Source organism: Danio aesculapii, chromosome 20, assembly GCF_903798145.1.
Source record: "Danio aesculapii chromosome 20, fDanAes4.1, whole genome shotgun sequence".
In the NCBI taxonomy this organism is placed as follows: Eukaryota; Metazoa; Chordata; class Actinopteri; order Cypriniformes; family Danionidae; genus Danio; species Danio aesculapii.
Window position 1 is genome coordinate 27,420,250 of NC_079454.1, and position 19,995 is coordinate 27,440,244.

Below are 19,995 nucleotides of genomic sequence, written 5' to 3' on the forward strand. Positions count from 1 at the left end.
AACCTCCCGGGCTATTGGCCCGGCCTGGCCCGATTAAAGCCCTGGCTCGCACTGGCCCGATAGTGGAAATGCGGCTAATCTCCGCCTCGGCTGAGTCAGATAAACAGCACAGTGACAGACATAAAGGAAGCAGATCTCACATAACGTTTGTGAAAAATACTACAGTTAGAACTTTACCAATGATGATTTGATGTATGTGTTGTGGAGCTGCAACGATGAGTTACACACAATGTCGTTATGGTAATGTACAAAATAAACCTGATTTAACGTCCACAAACCGAAACTGAAGTGTCTTCTTTTATAATTGTACTGACACGTGGCTGTAGTGATAAGTTAAGCTAGGGTAAATCGCTGTAATTCATTACAAATGTTTTAAAAACGTTTTAAACTAGTAAAACTCATTCTTGATCACATTTGATGATGATTGATAAGCACAGAGACCTGAATCCCAGTTGCTTTGCGCACGTTCTGTCTTGTTGATATGATTAAACGCATTACTATGGAGACATGTTAATACGGGTCTGTCAATCAATTCGGTGAGCGCGGAAAACCGCACTCCTACGTCATGTTGCGGTCGGCCTCAAAATGGGAGGAATTTGGATCTTATTTTAATATCAGGACATTTAAAAAAAAAAAGAGGCTTATTGTGTTTCTAACACTCCAATATGACTGTGGACACACTATACCTGCACACAGTTCTGTTTAAACAGCTCCCAAAAGATGATTTTTATCACAGATGCCCTTTAAATTTGCGATGTTGTGATGTGTCCATTACCAGAAGTATAGTGGACTTTTTGTTTTTAACTTTGCTTTTTCATGCGCAAACAGCAACATTAAACACTACAGAAAACGAAAAAAGCATAATATAAGACCCATTTTTAGCATAAAATGTTTCTGATCGCATATTCTTAACTCATCACCAGATAGAAAGATGATATTGGTTGTCTTGTTCAATCGACGCAAATATAGCAGTATTGTGTTTGAAGACCAGGCTGGAAGGAATCACGTCATGATGGAACTCAGCTGGACGATAAGTGATACAAGCTGGACTGATTTTGCAGATCTGGCCGTCACTGCAGAGTAAATGTATGAGGCAATCTAATGAATCTCAAAAACCAATGACCTAAGGAGAGACCCAGAGGGATGAACACCAAGAGAAACCACAAACTTTCAATAAGCATACATTCCTCAAAGGCATTTAGCATTTTGGGTATTTTTTTTCATTCAGCCAAACTGAATGTAGGAGGGGGCAGCATGAGACAAACACAACTCCCAGAGGACTGAGATGTTGAAGGAGAAAGAATTCAAACCCTCTGGTATTTTCTCATGGAAATGCTGAACAGTTATTAAACTCATTTCAAACATGTCACAAGCGGCAAAAATTTCAACAGTGGTTTAGTCTGCTTTCTGGCTGTCTCCAATATTCCTCTTGTGTATTGGATTTATTTCATCTCTCTGTGACAGAACATGCCGTACATGAACCACATGGCACATCTAAAAGGTTTATCTGAAGACTGATTAGTAAAAGGAAGCCCATGACGAAGTAGTCCAAAAGATCATTATTTACAGTCATATAGTCCCATTATCGACCACGGGAAAAGCTAATGGCTTAAACATTACATTTATGAACATCACACAGAGAGACAGAAAGTTCTGTCATATCTCCTTAGACACACACATTCCCAGCAGGAGAGAGATGTAAAGCTGTTCTTAATCTTCCAGGCCCCTCGTCTTACTGTGCACTTTTGAACCGACAGAGCAAATATCCCATCAGTCACTGCACCACTATCTTCTGAATGTAGGGCTAAAGTCAGCAGATGTTCCCAGGCGGCCACGAGTGAAACGGGAAACACCCCGATCCAGCTGAATCTCATTCCCCAGCGATCAGACGGCACTGCGTCATAACCAAATGCAGAAGGTTTACATTTGGCATCTCCTCCAGGTGCGTAGAGCAGACGTGTTACTGTACGTGCTCAAGGGGGACTAGTTCTTAAAAACTGCTCTCAGATGTAACAATATTGCCAGTTTGAACTGTGATGGATTCAAATGGAAGGGTCCCAAAGTACGATAATGTTGAAATAGCATCTTGATGGCCATGTACTTTGTCATACCTAATTTTTTTTTTACATCAAATACCATTCAACGTAATCCCAAAATACTTTTGTGACCGGTCAACTGTTGAGACTTTGTCATAGGAACCTGTCATATAAAGAACAGTAAAGCAATGCAAATTAAGCAGGCTCCTACCTCTTTGCCATGTGACCTTCTCAGGGTCAAGGTCAAGACGGACAAACGCACTGACCTCTTGTGGTGTGAGATCAGTGGGATTGGATTTGTTTACTCCAAGACGCTGAAAAAAAATGTTGAGAAAGACACAATGAAAAAACTGATCCTTCAAATTAAACAAACCAACTATTAAACCATTTTCTCTGCTGCAGTTAGTTCTGGCTTTGTCTCAGGAGCGTTTTCCTAAATTGTAAATGTTTTGCAATTGGAGGACCCAGTATGGTCACAGATGTCTTTTTCAGACTCTCATTTTAATTATGTTTTTTTATCGTTGTCAGTCTCTCAGAAATTCACCAGCTTTAGCTCTCCAAATGCAAGTCAACCCAGTCAGTCTTTGAGCAAACATAAACAGTTTGTGTTTAGAGGAGTCTCTGGGCTTATCTGTGTCACAGCCAGCATAGCACAACATGACTTGTTTACTTAAACAAAAAGAGAAAAACATTGAAACTTGTGAACAGCTGAGCCTTGCTGTGAATTATAACCTTATACGAAAGTTTTCGTAGAAGCTGCATGAGGACCCCTGTTGATTACCTGATGTACTGCACTTTCTACAAGCACTTAGGGCCACAATGATATTTAAAGCCCTAATTTTAATCTAAATAAATTAAGATATACCACAGAGATGAGGCCACCTTAGGCCATATGTTCTGGACGTGTCCATCCCTAGGACAATTTTAATCTGCTGTGTTTGAGACTACTTCTTATATATGTAAGAAGGAGATTACAACCAGATCCAGTAATAGCAATATTTGTTGTGACACCTGAAAACCTTGCACTACCAGCAGGTCAATTAAATGCACTAGCTTTCTCTTTTTTGTCGGCCAAAAGCTTATACTTCTACAGCGTACGTCCACTGAATCACTTACACATACTAAATGGGTAAAAAATGTCATGTCATAGCTAAAACTAGAATAACTTTGTACCCAAGGCTCAAATAATAGATTGTTTAAGGTTTGGAGACCATTCCTGTCATTCTTCGAAGACAGATTTATTCCAAATACTTGAATTGTGATCTCCCCACCCCTAAATTTATTTATTTTATCTATTATTATTATTATTTCACCTTGTATTATCTACTTTTCGTTCATGTACTCTGTTCTTGTATATGCTTGAGTTGCTGTGTTAAGATCTATAGTTGTTATGACTGTTAAACAGTTTTTTTTATTCAATTAAAAGACTTGCCTACTACTAAATAAAGTTAAAGTAATAAATAAATAAAAAATCATTTAATAATTATTATGATTTTTATATATATATATATAAATTGGATGTTCATTGGGGATCCCATTTACTAGATAAGGATTAGGGATTAAAGAAATAGTTATCCACATTTTTGACTTTTTGTGTCATCAATTACTCACCCTTCACTCGTTTAAAACTTCTTTTGAGTTCATTTTCTCAAAAGAACAACACAAGAGAAGATATTTTGAACAATGCTGGTTGATGGCACTCATCGACTTCCATTAGTAAGAAAAAAATACTATGAAAACCAAATTTATCCAGCTCTGTTTAAGATAATGGAAAGTCTGGATCTTTTAAGCTTACCCTGAATTTCTGAAGCTTGAAAACCAATTTAAATAATTTTTATTAATCAAGAAGCCTTCATTTCCCTTAGTTGAAAAGCATTTCTCTGGTTACATCCAATGATTAGGGCATTATCAAGCAATAAAACTTAAAATGTTTGTCTAGTCCAGACTCACCTGTAGGCGAGCCAGCTGTATGGGAGAGAAGCGCCTCACACCATTAACAGATGGCACTAGTCTGCTGTACAGGGCCTAAAAGACATAAAAAGATCACACAAGTCATAAAAAGATAAGAAACTCATAAACATTTACTTATAAAACCAGAAACAACCACCTTTAATGCTATGGACTGGCTAAATATTGATCAACCACAACATAAAACTCAGAAAGAATATCCTGTGGAAAAAAAAAAAATTCACAAAGGCATTAAGACAGCAGTGCTCTACCTTGTCTGATTGGGTAGCTTCATGGAGTATGCGGGCATCAATAGCTGCCGCCACTAGATTATTAGCTGCGGTTATAGCATGGATGTCTCCTGTGAGGTGAAGATTAAACTGAGAAGAAAAAAGAAAGTTAGACAGAGCAAGCTGCTTTCTGAAGCTTCTGATGAATACAATTTCAGCTCTCTCTTACACACAAAGTCTGGCATTATACTACAAACCTAGAATTTGAGTGTAAATGTAAAAAAGGCCATAGTGTTTTAGGAAGGGGGCAATTTTAACAATACCATTTACCACTTAATTTTACTTCATGTTAATGGCTGAGTGAGTTATTCAAGAATCTTCATCAGTTTAGGTAAGATGGGAAAAGGCTTTGTGATAGCGGGAGACAGGATATCTGTATAACTCACCTCCTCCATAGGAATGACCTGTGCATATCCCCCACCCGCCGCTCCTCCTGCAGGGAGACCAAATAATGAAGCAGACTAACAAACAAAGCAACCAAAACACAAGACAATGGGCCCTATCATACACCCGGCACAATAAATGCGCAAGACGTGTTTGGCGTGATTTCTTGCTACTTTCAGACCAGCGCAGCTCTAATTTTCACTTTTTTTTTCACAATGTTCAAATAGCAAATCCATTTGCGCCACTTAGTGGACTCATGGGCATGCCGGTCTAAAAAGGAGATGTGTTAAGGTACATTGCTGAAGCGGTGCGATTTTGAAAAACTGAAATGGAACGTGCCATTGACCAACTAAAAACTGGTCTAAAGTCCAGTGCAGAGTAGGCTTGCCACAATAGACGGTGTTGACTGTGTTACCGGTTTTAAGACGCAACACTGGTGACATCACTTTCCACCGTGACATCATCCCCACATTTGTTTTATTTAAGTATTCGTTTTTTTTTTATTAAATATTTATTTGAACTAAATGGAAAATATAATTCTAAATAATTTACTTAAGACGAGAGCATGCACTATAACTAAAATCTGAACATAGCTACAATGCGTCATATTTCATTTATCATGTGAGGAGAACGGGAGGAGTCGAATTTACAGAAAGAGAATGGCGGACAATTTAGTATCAAACCGCAATGCAAAAGCGCCTGTTTGGCAATATTTTGGGTTCAAAACAAATGCAAAAAGAGAACCTGAAAACATCAATGAGGCAATCTGCAAACTTTGCCTGACAAAGGTGGCAGCATCTGGAGGAAACACAACAAATTTATACACGCACCTTCAACGCACCTACTTGATGTTTAACTATGGGTGGATCGCGGGTAGATCAGATCAATAGCCATAAATACGCAACGCATATTCTCATTTTAAAAATCCCTCGACCAACATCTCACAATGTTTAATAATAAATAATCTTATTTTTTATTAAAATGAGTGATTTAGCAATGCCGTGCCATTAATAAGCCAACTGCAGAGATTAATAAGCAACCATCGCGGCAACCGCAGTGAGCACTTTTTCCGAAGTTCAGCTTGATTACTATGCGTTTAATGTTAAAAAATCAATAATGAATAGGCCTACAAGAGTGTATCCTGTGTGAATCCTTTTTCACTGAAGCCGATCTCTTCAAAAACCGAAAGTTGCTTAATCTGTCTGGCAATATTTCGGCTTTTAATCAAATGAAAAGTTAATTTAGATGAATATTTATATATCATTAAAATCAATATATGATTAGAATCAAGAATTTTGATGGACACAATGTATTTTTGGCTATTAGCAAACAAAATACCTAAATTTAGACTGACACAATTTCAATTTACTACAACATCTATGTTAAACTGCTTTGACACAATCTACATTACAAAAGCGCTTTAGAAATAAAGATGAATTTAATTGAATATAGCTGTGCAACATAAGACACACATGCACAAATGTAGAGCAAGCACACCTTTAACACCAAAAGTTGGGCCTTGTGAAGGCTGTCTCAGGCAAGCGAAGGAGTTGAGTCTGAGATGAGCGGAGAGAGCCTGGGCCAAACCTATGGTCACTGTACTCTTCCCCTCACCCAGAGGAGTAGGAGTTATACTGAAAAACATAGAGCAAAAACATTATCAGCACATGCTTTCACAGAGAGAGGGCTGTGCGACTATACATCTATTCATCCATCTTCTCCTGTTCTTTTTCCCTCTGATCTCACTACATTAGACTACCGGCAAACCCTCTCCCCATCAGCATCCTCCCATTCTCCGTCTTTGTGGAGCGGCTCTTTTGGCAGCGCAGTAAAGGCATGCCAGTGGCTGACAGTAATTGAGTAGGCCGGTGAGGAGGGCAGTGCTGCTTCACAGCGTCTGTAGGCAGAACAAAGAGCCGGACTTAAAGAAAGAGTTAGGGGACCGGGAAGGGGCCGCTGATAAAGCCAGGGGTCTGCGCATTCCCCACACACATGAAAGAGATCCTGGGCCCCCGATCGGAGCTGACTGAGCCACGCTTCACACACACGGATGAAAGGGAGGCTCCTGGTGGGCTTGAGGGCCTGTGCTAGATAAGATCCCTGGCCCACCAATCACTCTCTCTAGGAATTTAGAGGCAGAGTACAAACGAAAGCATGAAAACACACAAACATAGAGCTGGGGTTTGCCTCAAATGCTTTTTATATCTATTAGTATCAGCACTTTTACTATTCAGGTTCTTGCAATGTAATAAAATATGGTCATCAATGCATTTAGAATTAGCTGATGAAAAAAAGTTCGATATCAACCCAGGCTCATTCTGAAAACGTACCTCTGTATACATTTCTGGAGAGCGCTAAATACGTCCCAGGAGCTACATTTTTTTGCAGTTTTTGTTTGCACAAATCCACCAGAGGCCACCACTGTGTATGCTTTTTGTGATCTCAAATTTCTTTTGTGAGTGCTATTCACACCTGCTCTTCTCGCGTAACTTCACCAGAGGCCGCTGTCGACTGACTGACTGACCGATCGACTGACCCACCCTCCTCCTTCCCTAAACCAAACCAATGGTGTTTTTAAAAGCACTGATTGACCCGCCCACCCATTTCCCTAAACCCAACCGACGCAATCCAGAAAAAGAAAAGCCCTCACTTAATTTTTACCATGTTTACAGATTTTACCACATTCTCACCCTGTAAAATACTTGTTTATTTTATTTTATTAATTTTTTTTTTCTTATCCACTTTCTAGAACCGTTCTTCACTGGACTTAAACCCTATCATCATGGTCAACTAATCTCTGCGTCTCAAGTCTGCTGACATACAGAGCGAGCTACTGGGCAAACTGGTAACAGCGGGAATGCTGTTCATATGGAGGTAAGCGGTTAGCTGGTAAGTGTGAAAAGCAACTGCGTCATACCACCCTGTGGTGTTCGTTTTAAAGACGAAATGCAGCCATACGTATCTCTGGCTACATAATTCGCGATCTCCAGAAATGTATATAGTGTTACGTTTTCAGAATGAGCTAATGTTGGTCGACAAAGTTCCTGTTAGACTTTTTGGTTTCATTTAAACTTGGGTAACAGAAGGTTGCAATAGTTAACATTAGTTTATGTCACACAAGTTAATGTGAACTAACAGAAAAAAATTAAAACCAACAGTATTTAATCTAATGTTATTCAAAATAGTGTATCTGTTAGTATTGGTATTATTTAATGCACCTGGTGTAGCATGAATATTACCAAAGATTGAACAGAAAAAAAACCTTTACAGGAAGTAGTTAAACCATACAGTCCAATACAAACAGTAAATGTGGCTATAAACTGTAATAAAATGTAGTTCTGATGATAGTTTATTCAAATGAAAATGTATTCAAATATTCATATATACACCTTTAGACTGATAGAAAAGCTTTTCATTCAGCTTTCATTGGAAAAGAACCACACCACCTGACTAACATCTAAAAGTAACCAAATTACAGTTTGTTTAGTTCGGGGTCATATTTAGATATGTGAAAACGTAGTCGATTGCCCTCCATTAACAGACCAGTGTAAATCTAATAAGTTCGTTTAAAAACAAGACAGGGTTGGCTTTGTTTCCAGGTGGAGTGTCAATGTTAAAGAACACTCCATCTTTTGTTATTACTATAGAATTCAAAAAATGAGATGAAGACTTTTGTTCTTAAGTGTTTTCAAGCGTGTTTGTCTTATGTAGCAGACATTCAGCCAAGGGCCAGTGACTGCGACATCGGAGTCTAATCTACCCTAATAATGTCCATACAGCATATTTTCCTTTTTTTAGCTGATCCACACAGTGTGCATGAGACACTGATACAGCAAAAAACAAACAAAAAACACAATTGGAGAACTGGAAATCAATCACCACTCTTTCAGTCAATGATTTTGACTCTACAAATCTATTGTGGTCAAAACCAAAACGATTGTAAAATTGAACTGACTCACAGCTTAAACAATTGATTACTAGTTTTGTTACAACATACAAAAAACAAAACATTTCATGCTCATCACATGCTAATCGAAGCAAATATTTAAATTCATAAAATACATATTTATAAAGCTTGTAAGCTAGCCCCCGCCTCCCTAACACCGGCTAATAATATAATGTACAAGGACAAGATGTACATATAAATGTACTTGACACAGACTGAAAAAAAACAGGAACAGCCCTTATTAATTTCAATATTAACCAACTGTACCTGATCACCTTGTCATTCAAACATATAGCACCGCCTTCATATCATGTGATTTTGTCTCACCCTGCCACCAGGATGTATCTGCCATCAGGCTGGTGTTGGAGGCGATTGAGGAGAGATAAATGGACTTTGGCTTTGGTGTTCCCATAAGCCTCAAGCTCCTCCGGTAGCAGACCAATTTCCTGGGCCAGCTGGGATATGGGTTTGGGAGTTTGTGCTCTGGAGATCTCAATATCACTGTTGGACCCACAAAGCAGAAAGTAGCAGACAACTATTAGTTGTGTGCACAATGAACAAGCTGAGGTTTGAGTGATGCTTATATGGAAGAAAGCACAAGGTGGATTTGCCCATACCTGGGCACAGGTGACAGTGGGTGAAGTTTTAGTGGCCGGAGGCTCCACGGCTGGTACTGCTGTTCCTGTATCCACCGTCTGCTGCTCCTCACCACATGCTGACACAAACACCACAAACATTTCCTTAGCCAACCTTTTCAAAATACACCAGCGCTCAAAAGTTTAGGACCAGCAAGATTTTAAGATTGCATTTATTTGATCAGAAATAACTATTAATATGAATAGAGAACACAGAGAAAATATGAATGTTTATATGGTTTTTTCTATCTTTCTTCCTTTTTTTAATTACAATATAATTTCTTTATTAAATTTTTACCGCTGTACATTTTGTACATTTGTATTTACTGTAAATGTTTTCTGTATTGCTGTGTAGCCTAATATGTGTTTCTTTTATCTATAATGTCATTTTATTTATCCTATTTTTATTTTTTTTTTTTATTAGTGTTTTGTGTTTTTTATATTGTTTTTGATGGAATATATAATTGTATTTATTTCAGGAATGTATAATTGTATTTTATACAGTTGATGTCTTGTGATTCTTTGTATTCAATACTATAACTCTCTGACTAATGTGCATCAATAAAACACAGTTAAACTAAAAACAACTTTTAAACTGTGAAATATTATAACAATTTTAAATAACCTATTGAAATGTAGATTCCTATTTAATATATCCTGCGATTTAAAGCTGAATTTTCAGCAACATTACTCCAGTTTTCAGTGTGACATAATCCTTCAGAAGTTATTCCATGATAACTAATGAAAATGAATGATGAAATTTAGCGTTGCCATCACATACTGTAAATAACTGCTTTTTAAAATCTATTCAGTTATTTTTAATCATCATAATATTTCATAGTAATATTGTTTTACTGTACTTCCGATGTGTCCCTAAAAAAGTAATGATCCTAAACATTGTAAAAGTAACATGTAAATCAAAAACTCCACCTTTATAAGCCAATTGAATTATCGCTCACTAAACTTTGACAGATAATACGATCACAGACAGATTTTAGAGTAGATTATTTAGTCAATTTTAAAGGACTTGACCGAAAGGAAGAGCAGCAGCAGAGGGTCTCTCACCTGAATTCGAAAAGCAGCAGTTAGAGGCCCGAGTCCTGCGGCAGATTGAGCTTCAACTCTGGCCTCCCAGCTGTCAGGGTGCTCTAGGAAATAAAGATCATATTTAAGAAAAGTTGGCCCAGACTGAGCATCTAAGGAAATACAATTAGTGGTGTCTTATTATGTTCCCACACTAATGGAATCTCTGTGGGCTGTGGAGGAAATAGCATGGGTCTTGAAATCCATTAAGGTCTTTTGGAGAAGGCAGGTAATGAGAGGTGAAGAAAACCTTCTGACTGACTTCAACCACATCCCTGTCTTTCACATTCAGAGTACAAAAAAATAATAATTATAACAGTTGCTTCAAATATCAGATGAGAATTCGCAAGAAAAGTAGTGCCCTGTATGTTTTATATACAGCAGCAATGTAAAAATCAATTGTTATTCTTCCTGCCAAGCATTGTATCTTTACTTGAAAGAAATATACCTTCCATTAGTGCCGAACCGAGGTCGATGACTGCCACGCCTGGTCTTAACCATGTTGATGGGATGTGATTGTGGTTTGTGTTTATTGATATCACCACATCCGAATCCATGATCTGAAAGACAGTCGCAATTTTGAGTTTGCCTTGATTTATCCAGACGACCTTCTTAAAAAAAGCAGCACTCCCCTCTGGTGGTTAAAATGGCAAACAGCGCCTAAAGATGAACTCAACCAAAATCTCCCACATCTATCAGCCAATTTACCTGTTTTTGCAGGTTTGTTGAGCTCCACAGGCAGGTTTGAAGTATCATGCCATTGTTTTGCAGAAGATATTGAAGAGCCACCTTCAGGGGTCCCTCCACACCCACCAGCACTGCCATCTTGCCAACTAATGGAGCATCTACAAGTAAATTGCACAAGGATAAATGCTGTAAACGGATTTTAATTCACCACAGATTTCATCTCAACTTTTACATTACAACACTGTGTTACAAAAACTTTACTTTTATTTAAAGAAAGTACTTTTATTCAGAAAGAAGACATGAACGTTATCAAAGGACAGTAAATTATTTGCTACTAAAACTGTAACGAATTACCACAGCTGTTTAAAGCATTTCTTGAAAACAGAATCACATTGAAAAATCACAGAAGGATCATATCTGTTTATTTTTGTGTGCATAATCAGGATCTTTAGATATTTGTATATATTAAAAAAAAAAAAGAATATTCAACCAATAATAAAAAGAATGACTTCTAAAGTGTTACTTGGTACTGTTTACTCACACTGTAAAACCCAAAATGTTAGGGTAACTCAAACCATTTGAGGAAGCCAATTGCAATGAACCATTTAAGTTAAAAAATTAAACCCAATGAGGACTGTGAACTTAACCCATTTGAGTAAATGAAACAATCTAAGCACAGTAAAACCCAATAATTGAAGAGAACTCAAATCAACTGAGTACTGTAAAACCCAATAAGTTAGGGCAACTCAAACCCTTTGAGGAAACCGCATGCTACAAACCATATTAAGTTAAAAAATGAATCTCTACGAGTACTGTGAACTCACTCCATTTAAGTTGAAGTAATGAGGTATTTAATTTAATAATTTAGTTCAAAACACTTTTCAAATGAGTAGAGTTAACTTTCAGTCAATTGAGTTAATTACACTCATTTCATTTGATAAAGTTGATTGTTGGGTTTTACAGTGCACTTATCCCCCAGACAAGGCTTTTATACCTTTTTTCTTCTGATAAACACAAAATAAATTATTTTGAAGAAAGCTGAAAACCTGTAACCACTGACTTCTGCATAATTAGTTTTTCCTACTATGGATGTCAATGGTTATAGTTTTTCTGCTTTCATCAAAATAATTTCTTTTGTGTTGAATTGAAGAAAAAACTCAAAGATTTAAACCCACTTGTGAGTCAATTTTCATTTTTGGGTAGACTATCCCTTTGAGACCAAAGAACTGAGGCTAAAAATTCTGCTTTATCATGACAGGAATAAATTGCAAAACATGTCTTTCTGTATTCTGTGCTGCAATTACACAAAATTAATGTTTTGCTGTTTGCTGATGAAAAGTTGAAAACATTTGAATTTACTCTATATTTTGAAGAACAGCAAACATGCAATTTAAATTACTTTTAGAGGAACTCTTCAGTATTCATTAATGAACATTTTGTGGAACATTTTGGTCTTTAATTGTCTATGTAATGAAAATATTACAAGTAGTTACACACCATGTCTGGCAAGCAGCTCCAGCACAGCTCCAGCAACAGGTGAAGTGAAGCCGTCTCTCTTATCACCCAACACCACACGGCCAACATTAAGATCACACACACTACAAAACCAAAAATGTGAAATGCGTTTGTGAGTATAAATGTATTTCTAATATATTATAAGGTATCCTGTAATTAATAGGGGCCTTTGTTCTGGGTAGTAAGAACAAGACCTCATCATTCATATTGTCGCAAAGAAATCTGAACAGAAGAAAACTGGAAATCAGCAACATCAAACACTGCGTTCAATATGATCAACAACTGGAGGATAGAGGATGATGTTATTGAAGATCTGTTTTGATTGTGTATTGTGTGTTATAATGGTGATGGAACTATTTATGATTAAAAAGTAAAAAGGAATACAAACTTATTACAAGGCATTCTGGAATAATTGATTCTGATTGGTCAATCACAACATTCCAATGTATGTTATTCCTAGATAACAAATGCTGAAACTCATAACACAGGCTCTTCTGAGTACTATGGATAATCTGTGAGTAAATTCATATACATTTTACATGCTTCTCTGTCACGCAGATGTTCTGTACTGTTTGGCGCCATCTTGTGACTAAATAATACATGTGTTGAGCGTGGACTACATTCAGACATTTTCTGTTTTGCAGGCTTTATATTAAATTAAACAGTTACATCACATTTAATTAATGTTTCATGTCTAATTGTTTACTTTTGTGGCAAGTAGCCATGCAAAAAGCGAAATAATGTACATCTAGGTGCTTGTTTTCACAGAATAAACCCTTCAGTCTTATAAAACTGTGAATACACATTCTGTACTTTATAGACTATTTCAATGTGGTCATGTCATTGGCCCATGAATATTTCCTGCTTGTTATCAAACTATTTGTAACTGTAACAAGAGGCAATTCAATCATAACTTAATGTTAAAACAACTAACATAACTTTATTTATCAATATGTGGCTCTTTTTTCTTCTACGAGGAAATGCATTAAAAAAAACAAAAAACAGGAAATACATTGGGACCATTGTTTTTGTTTACATCCCTCATCTATATTATGGTTAATTAGACCATGGTCTGAAGTAAGAGCTAGTTTGCTTTCTAGAAATTAGTTCCTAGAACTAAAATTGTTCCCACTTCCTGTGGTGCAAAATGTGGTCCACAAAATCCATTTTAATCTGCCAATAGTTCTTAAAACTGTGAAAAAATTTCTTATGGTGCAAAACCCCATCATGCATATAAAACAACCACACAACACACACAAAAATACTAACTTAAAATATGGTCACACTTTAATTTAAGGTGATGTAGTTACACATGTTCCATGCACTTACTATAGTAATAATTACAAGGAATTATGCTTAATTACAGGTAACTAACCCTAAACCCAACCCACATTCTAACCCCAACCATATGGTAATTACATGTAAATGATTAATATTACTTAGTAAATAAATGAATAATTACACTGTAACTACATCCCCTTAAAATAAAGTGTAACCTAAAATATTAACTCACTTTGATGGTTGTGGCAAACTGTTCATTTGAAAATATGGTTGTACACATAAACAACAAACTATAAGTAACGTACCCATCCACATCCTTCTGTGGCTTGATGGCATTACGAACACTTTTGGAAAGGAAGGTCTGAGGAAGGTGTAGGAAAATGCCATGAACACGAGAATCTTCATTTAACCTCAAGATCTCCTCAATGACCTGTAAACCAGGAGCATAAAAATGAATAAATCATGAGACAGAACTGTTGAGAACTGTTTCTATGGAAAGCAGGGGCGTAGCAACCAGGGGGATGGGGGGATACGTCCCTCTCACTTTTAGAGACAGACCATTTAGAAACAGGTGATTAATAATTATATGACTATATGATCTCATACAGCCGTCCCCCCACTTTTAAAATGTCCGCTACGCCCCTGATAGAAAGACGTATAACATGTTTATTCACAAAAGCTATTTATAGCATTTCAGATTATCAGACTTCACCGACCTCCTCTTCTGTGCACTGGTGTGGAAGACAAATCTGTGTCACATTCAAGCCAATCTGTGTGGACAAATAAAAAAAAACATTCAAACTAATCTAGTGGTATATAATATCTTCTTGAGAAAATATTCATCACTGGCACTAACTCTAAAGTAATAGATGATTTGAATGTTACCTGTTTTTTATATATAAATAAAAAAGTTCAAATATAAAATAGTGAAAGCTTTTAGACTAACTATAATACAAAATCATACCTTTGCAGCCATCTTCTTATTCATTTCCAATAAGATATCATCTTCACCAGCCTATGATAATTAAAAACATACCAGCTTTCAGTTTCTGAGATTTACTGACAGAAATGTAAACTTTACACATAAACACAAAGTCAGACCTGTATGATAGCCAGTGTAGGTTTAAGGCCTGGGTTGGTTTCTCCAATAGCTTTCAGCTCTTCTCTGCACTTCTGAACAATGTCACTGTAAATAAGACGGACACAAAATACACATTTAACCACTCAACTCACAGTGCATTTATTGCATCTTTCAGGAACTGCATTACTTCCACAAAATTTAAAAGAACCATGAGAATTTTCTTTTATGCGGTTGTTCATTTTCTAAGTAAAATAAAGTCAGTATGATAAGCATAACCTAACAACACTTTATTCCACAGCACAAACCAGGCACACTCATTCACTTCAAACATACTTGCTTTTGGACACAATATATGATAACTTTAAAGCTTTAAAAAAAGATTCATGAAATATTATTTATGCAGTGAAGACTATGCAGGGTATTATTAATTTCTTATTATAATTTTACTATTATTAGATATATGAAGTGTTTCCCAGTACTGGGGGCTGAAGCCGAAGGAAAATTAATGATTGAATGATATATGAAGTTGCACTTCCCCCAAAATTATGCCAATCAAAAAATAATGAACTCTTTCATATCTTCTTATTGCAAAAGAAATGCAAAGTGACATGCATTTAAAGAAATTCTGGTTATCTAATAATGACTGCTCTTTAGTCAAAAATGCTGACCATGCATCAACCAGCACTCCATCATTTTGCTTATTTTTGTGCATTTCTCAAACTCAAGACTTTAATCAATTAGAGCAGTTGCTGCAAATTTAAGCTTAATCGTTATTAATAAGGGCTTATTATTTTTATTTTATTTTGCCACTCACAGTATGTTCTCACTCAATACTCAATAACATCTTCAGATCACATTACAAAAATATAACTTCACTTTTCTGATGTTGATTGTAATGCAATAATGTGCACCTCTGCAGAGCTGCTTTAAAACAATAATTATTGTGTAAAGCGCTACACAAATAAACTTTAACTGAATATATATGCTGCTCTGGACTTTGAATGAGAACAGAAAGACAAACAGAAAATATTGCTACATTCATATCTGAAGTATTTGTTTTTGTTTGCTCAGTTGAACGTAATCATTTGAAGCAGATTGGTTAACATTTTGGAAGTAGCAGATAAATTTATCTAATGTTACAGAGCAAGCTGTTGCGCCATTGTAAATATTTTTGCAAGGCTGCCTGCAAAGACATCTTCGCTGATTACTTTAACCCTACTTAGCAGCTACCTGACCTTTGACTATTTACAAACATCCAAAAAGATACCTAGTGTCAATTGTATGTGGCTCAAAGAGGAAAAGCAATATTCCAGCATAACAAAAGAGATCTTTTTTCATATTTTAAAATTATGCATTTTAAAGTTACATTTTACATTTAAAATAAAATAATTTTCCCCCTGGGCTAAAAATAAAGACTATCATATATTTTTACTATAAGAAACACTTACAGAACATAATTCATTCTAACGATCTCTTATATGCTGAAATATTCTTTTAAAACAATAATAATTTCATGAACATCTGTAACCTCTCAACTGCCACCCCACATCTGGCGTTTCACTTGAATTATAGGTGATATTTACATATACACAAACACACACACACACACACACACACACTAGTTTTTCAAGATAAGTTCAGGTTTAAACAAAAACTTTTTTAATGTAGTTAAAAACAGACAGTTAAAGGGTTAAAAACTATTTAACAACTGCTATTATTTAATAATGCAGTCATTTTCAATCTTTCAATTTTGTCACATGTAAATTTTGTAAATATTAAATTTGGTTCATCCATTCCTCATCAAAAGTTGTTACCATTTTAAATGGAATATTAAAATGTTAAGTTAGTAATAACATGTCCTATTACATATACATTACATATTACTAAGTACAAGTCAGTTGTACATATACACTGAATAAGTCATTTTACACAAAACAAAGAACCTTTAAAACAGACATTTTAATATGCATTTAAATTTGCATTTAATATGTAATTTATATAAAAATCACATCACCAGAGTTTGATATGGCACTGATTAAAATTTATACATAATTAAATGGTTTTATTACTGAATGCCACTCATAAAGAATATACATTTTCAGGGAAGACCAAGGTGCTCTGTAACACTTTTCAGTGTTTCTTGCTTTACTAAAATAACTGTATTCCTCTATTCTACCATTTATAGTTGTATATACTTTCTATAGTCTGTCTTCCAACTGCAGTTTCCAGTTATGGTGGACATGTATGAGTTACTTCAGATTTTTGTAGTTACAAAAAACTATTATCCTTTAAAATAACTCATGTTCCCACAGACACTCAAAAGAAAATCTCTACTGAGAGACAATCAGTTTTGTGAACGTCCACCAGGGGAGCGGGTTAGATGAGGACTTGCAATGTAACACTGACCTACTAAAAGCTTTCATCTTTAGTTGAAAATAAAGAGTCACAATTTATAGGACATTTATATACAAATACAGTATCACAATATAAACATGTCACCTATTTAGGACACTGAACAGTTACAGTACATCTGAAGAGTGTGAAGACAGACTGAAGACGGGAAGCAGAAGTTACATCAGCAGGCAGACAAAAACCGGCAGCACGTGGAAACAAATCAAGGCAACACAAGAGACACTTTATCTTCAGTACAGCTAAACTTGCCTCAAAAACGTGTAACTTTCCCGCATAAACGTTTTTCACTGACAGAGTTTTATTCTTACCCAACTGCTCTTTCATACGGTAGTCCATCGTATTTTCTCGCATGACTTTGTAAACTGGCTGCTGTTTCAGTTGTACCGCTGGTCGAGCTCGCTTCTCGAACCCGCAGAGAAGAAACCGCGCTGATATCAGGTGTGTGTCTGTTCTCCTGGTTTAAAACTTTGACACCGGTGCGTAATCTCTGTATGCTCGAGTGGCTCCGATGAGCGTGGCGAAAGGCGACAGACAGTCTCATCATGCTGCTGAGCTGGAGCGGCTGGCAGAGCGGAGTCCGGTCTGATGCTCAGGTGATCTCGAGCACTACTGGGTTTAGTCAAGACAAGCGCGTGCCAGACACCGGCACCGCGGAAGCGCGCTCACTGAAGAACACTTGAGGCGTTTTGGTAATAATTATTCACAAGTCTTAGCAAGAACACAAATGACTCATCTGGCATTGGGCAACATCTTATTTTTTCGCAGCATTTTTCTTATCATTTACAAATCTGCGTTATAAATTTGTATAATTTGTTTTTTCATTTAATGTTTCTGTTTAATATACCATAATTGCCCATCAAAGACAATAAATATTCGCTTAGGGATAGTTAGATACGGATAGACCCAAAATAATAATTAACTGGGCTTTTAGTCACCCTCAAGTGGTTCCAAAACACTGAGTTTCCTTTTTTCTGAAGAACACAAAAGAAGTTGTTTAAAAATTGTAACCATTGACTTCCATTGTGGGAAAATGGAGTAAGTGAATGGTTACAGATTTTCAACATTTCTCAAAAAATAAATAAATAACTTAAAGAACTCAAGCCGTTTTGTGACAAGTCAAGGGTACGTAAATTTTGATCGTTTGGGGTGAACTATCTCTTTAAGACTCACAGACTATAGACCATAGTCTATTTTAAGACATTTTTTTTATAAATGTGGCTTATAAAAAAATTACTGGTGTGTATCTTGAGACAGAAAATAAATAAATAAAAAAACTGATTTGATATTTTAAGATCAGTGCAAGTTTCTTTCAGTTGAAACAGCACACTTTTATTTTAGTCTGGAATATTAATAGGATAGTTCATCCAAAAATTAAAGTTATAATCATTTACTCTCTTTCATGTGGTTTTAAACCTTTATGACATGGGTCTCAAACTGGATTCCTGGAGGGCTGCAGCTCTGCAGTTTTGCTCCAATCCTAATCAAACACGGCTGATCCAACTAATCAAGGTGTTCAAGACTACTAAAGACTATTAGGCAGGTGTGAGTTGGAGGTGGTTGGAGCTAAACTATGCAGAGCTGCGGCCCTCCAGCAATTGAGACCATTGCTTTATGTGTTTCTTTCTTCTGTTGAACACACAAGAAGATATTTTGAAGAATGCTGGTTGGCTGGCACCGACCGACTTTTATAGTTGGAAAAAAAATCAATGGAAATGGATCCCAGTAACCAGCATTTTTCAAATTATCTTCTTTTGTGTTCAATAGAAGAAAGAAACTGAAATAGGTTTAGAAAAAGTGAAGGGTGAGTAATGATAACACAATTCTTCTTTTGTCAAGGGGATAGGTGAGTAAACTAAGTAAACCAAGTCACATTGACGATCATCATAGCAAGATCTGACAGTTTAAAGGGAGCATAGCATTAACATAAGCAGGAACAGCAGTGTCTAAAATTGATGTCACCAGATGAACCTGTTCAGATCCAGCAGTCACATTCATATCATGAGCCTTGTGTTTGTTAAGTCTGCGTGAGTCTACCGTGGCCTAATTAACTATCAACAGTTTGGGATTGGTAAGATTTATTTTGAAAGAAAGAAATCCAACATTTAAGCATCAAGTCTTCAATTTAAATGAATTATGACGTATTGGCAAAGATATTTAGAAGTGTCCTTTTTATTCACATTTACTTAAATGCATCTCTATTCAATTAAAATATTAATAACTCATTCATTCATTCATTTTCTTTTTGGCTTAGTCCCTTTATTAATCCGGGGTCGCCACAGCGGAATGAACCGCCAACTTATCCAGCATATGTTTTTATGCAGCGGGTGCCCTTCGAGCTCCAACCCATCTCTGGGAAACATCCATACACACTCACTCACACGGACAATTTAGCTTACCCAATTCACCTGTACCCAGAGGCGCAAAAAGGGGGTATGCAGTATATGCGGCGCATAGGGGCGCCACACATGGGGGGGCGCCATTGTGTCAAAACTATTTTTGAAATTATCCTTACTAAAAGTTTCAAATAATCAAAATAAATAAATATTTTTTGTTTAAAATATTTATTTTGCGTGCATTTTATACAAGTATATAATTGTATTTTATTAAATAAAGAAAATCATACTTCCCCTCCCCCTCTGTTGACCATTTGATTGATTCATTGCAGCTGGATAAAAAAATTTCAACTAATATTTGGGTT

At 36.2% G+C, this 19,995-nt stretch overlaps 1 protein-coding gene across 1 annotated transcript in view; it reads right to left on the reverse strand.

Moving 5' to 3' along the window:
* Positions 1-17,926, reverse strand: part of mthfd1l (methylenetetrahydrofolate dehydrogenase (NADP+ dependent) 1 like) — a 60,948-nt gene extending 43,022 nt beyond the window's left edge. The window contains exons 1-16 of the mRNA XM_056481184.1: positions 17,606-17,926; positions 14,906-14,990; positions 14,769-14,819; positions 14,521-14,574; positions 14,110-14,234; positions 12,506-12,606; positions 11,030-11,166; positions 10,770-10,881; positions 10,304-10,386; positions 9,221-9,318; positions 8,931-9,104; positions 6,155-6,291; positions 4,660-4,706; positions 4,256-4,363; positions 3,987-4,061; positions 2,248-2,350 (exon numbers count right to left, since the gene is read on the reverse strand). Coding sequence (XP_056337159.1) covers positions 2,248-2,350; positions 3,987-4,061; positions 4,256-4,363; positions 4,660-4,706; positions 6,155-6,291; positions 8,931-9,104; positions 9,221-9,318; positions 10,304-10,386; positions 10,770-10,881; positions 11,030-11,166; positions 12,506-12,606; positions 14,110-14,234; positions 14,521-14,574; positions 14,769-14,819; positions 14,906-14,990; positions 17,606-17,841 — 1,726 coding nt within the window. The 5' untranslated portion in view covers positions 17,842-17,926. The remainder of the gene's footprint in view (positions 1-2,247; positions 2,351-3,986; positions 4,062-4,255; positions 4,364-4,659; positions 4,707-6,154; positions 6,292-8,930; positions 9,105-9,220; positions 9,319-10,303; positions 10,387-10,769; positions 10,882-11,029; positions 11,167-12,505; positions 12,607-14,109; positions 14,235-14,520; positions 14,575-14,768; positions 14,820-14,905; positions 14,991-17,605) is intronic.
* Positions 17,927-19,995: the final 2,069 nt, after the last annotated feature.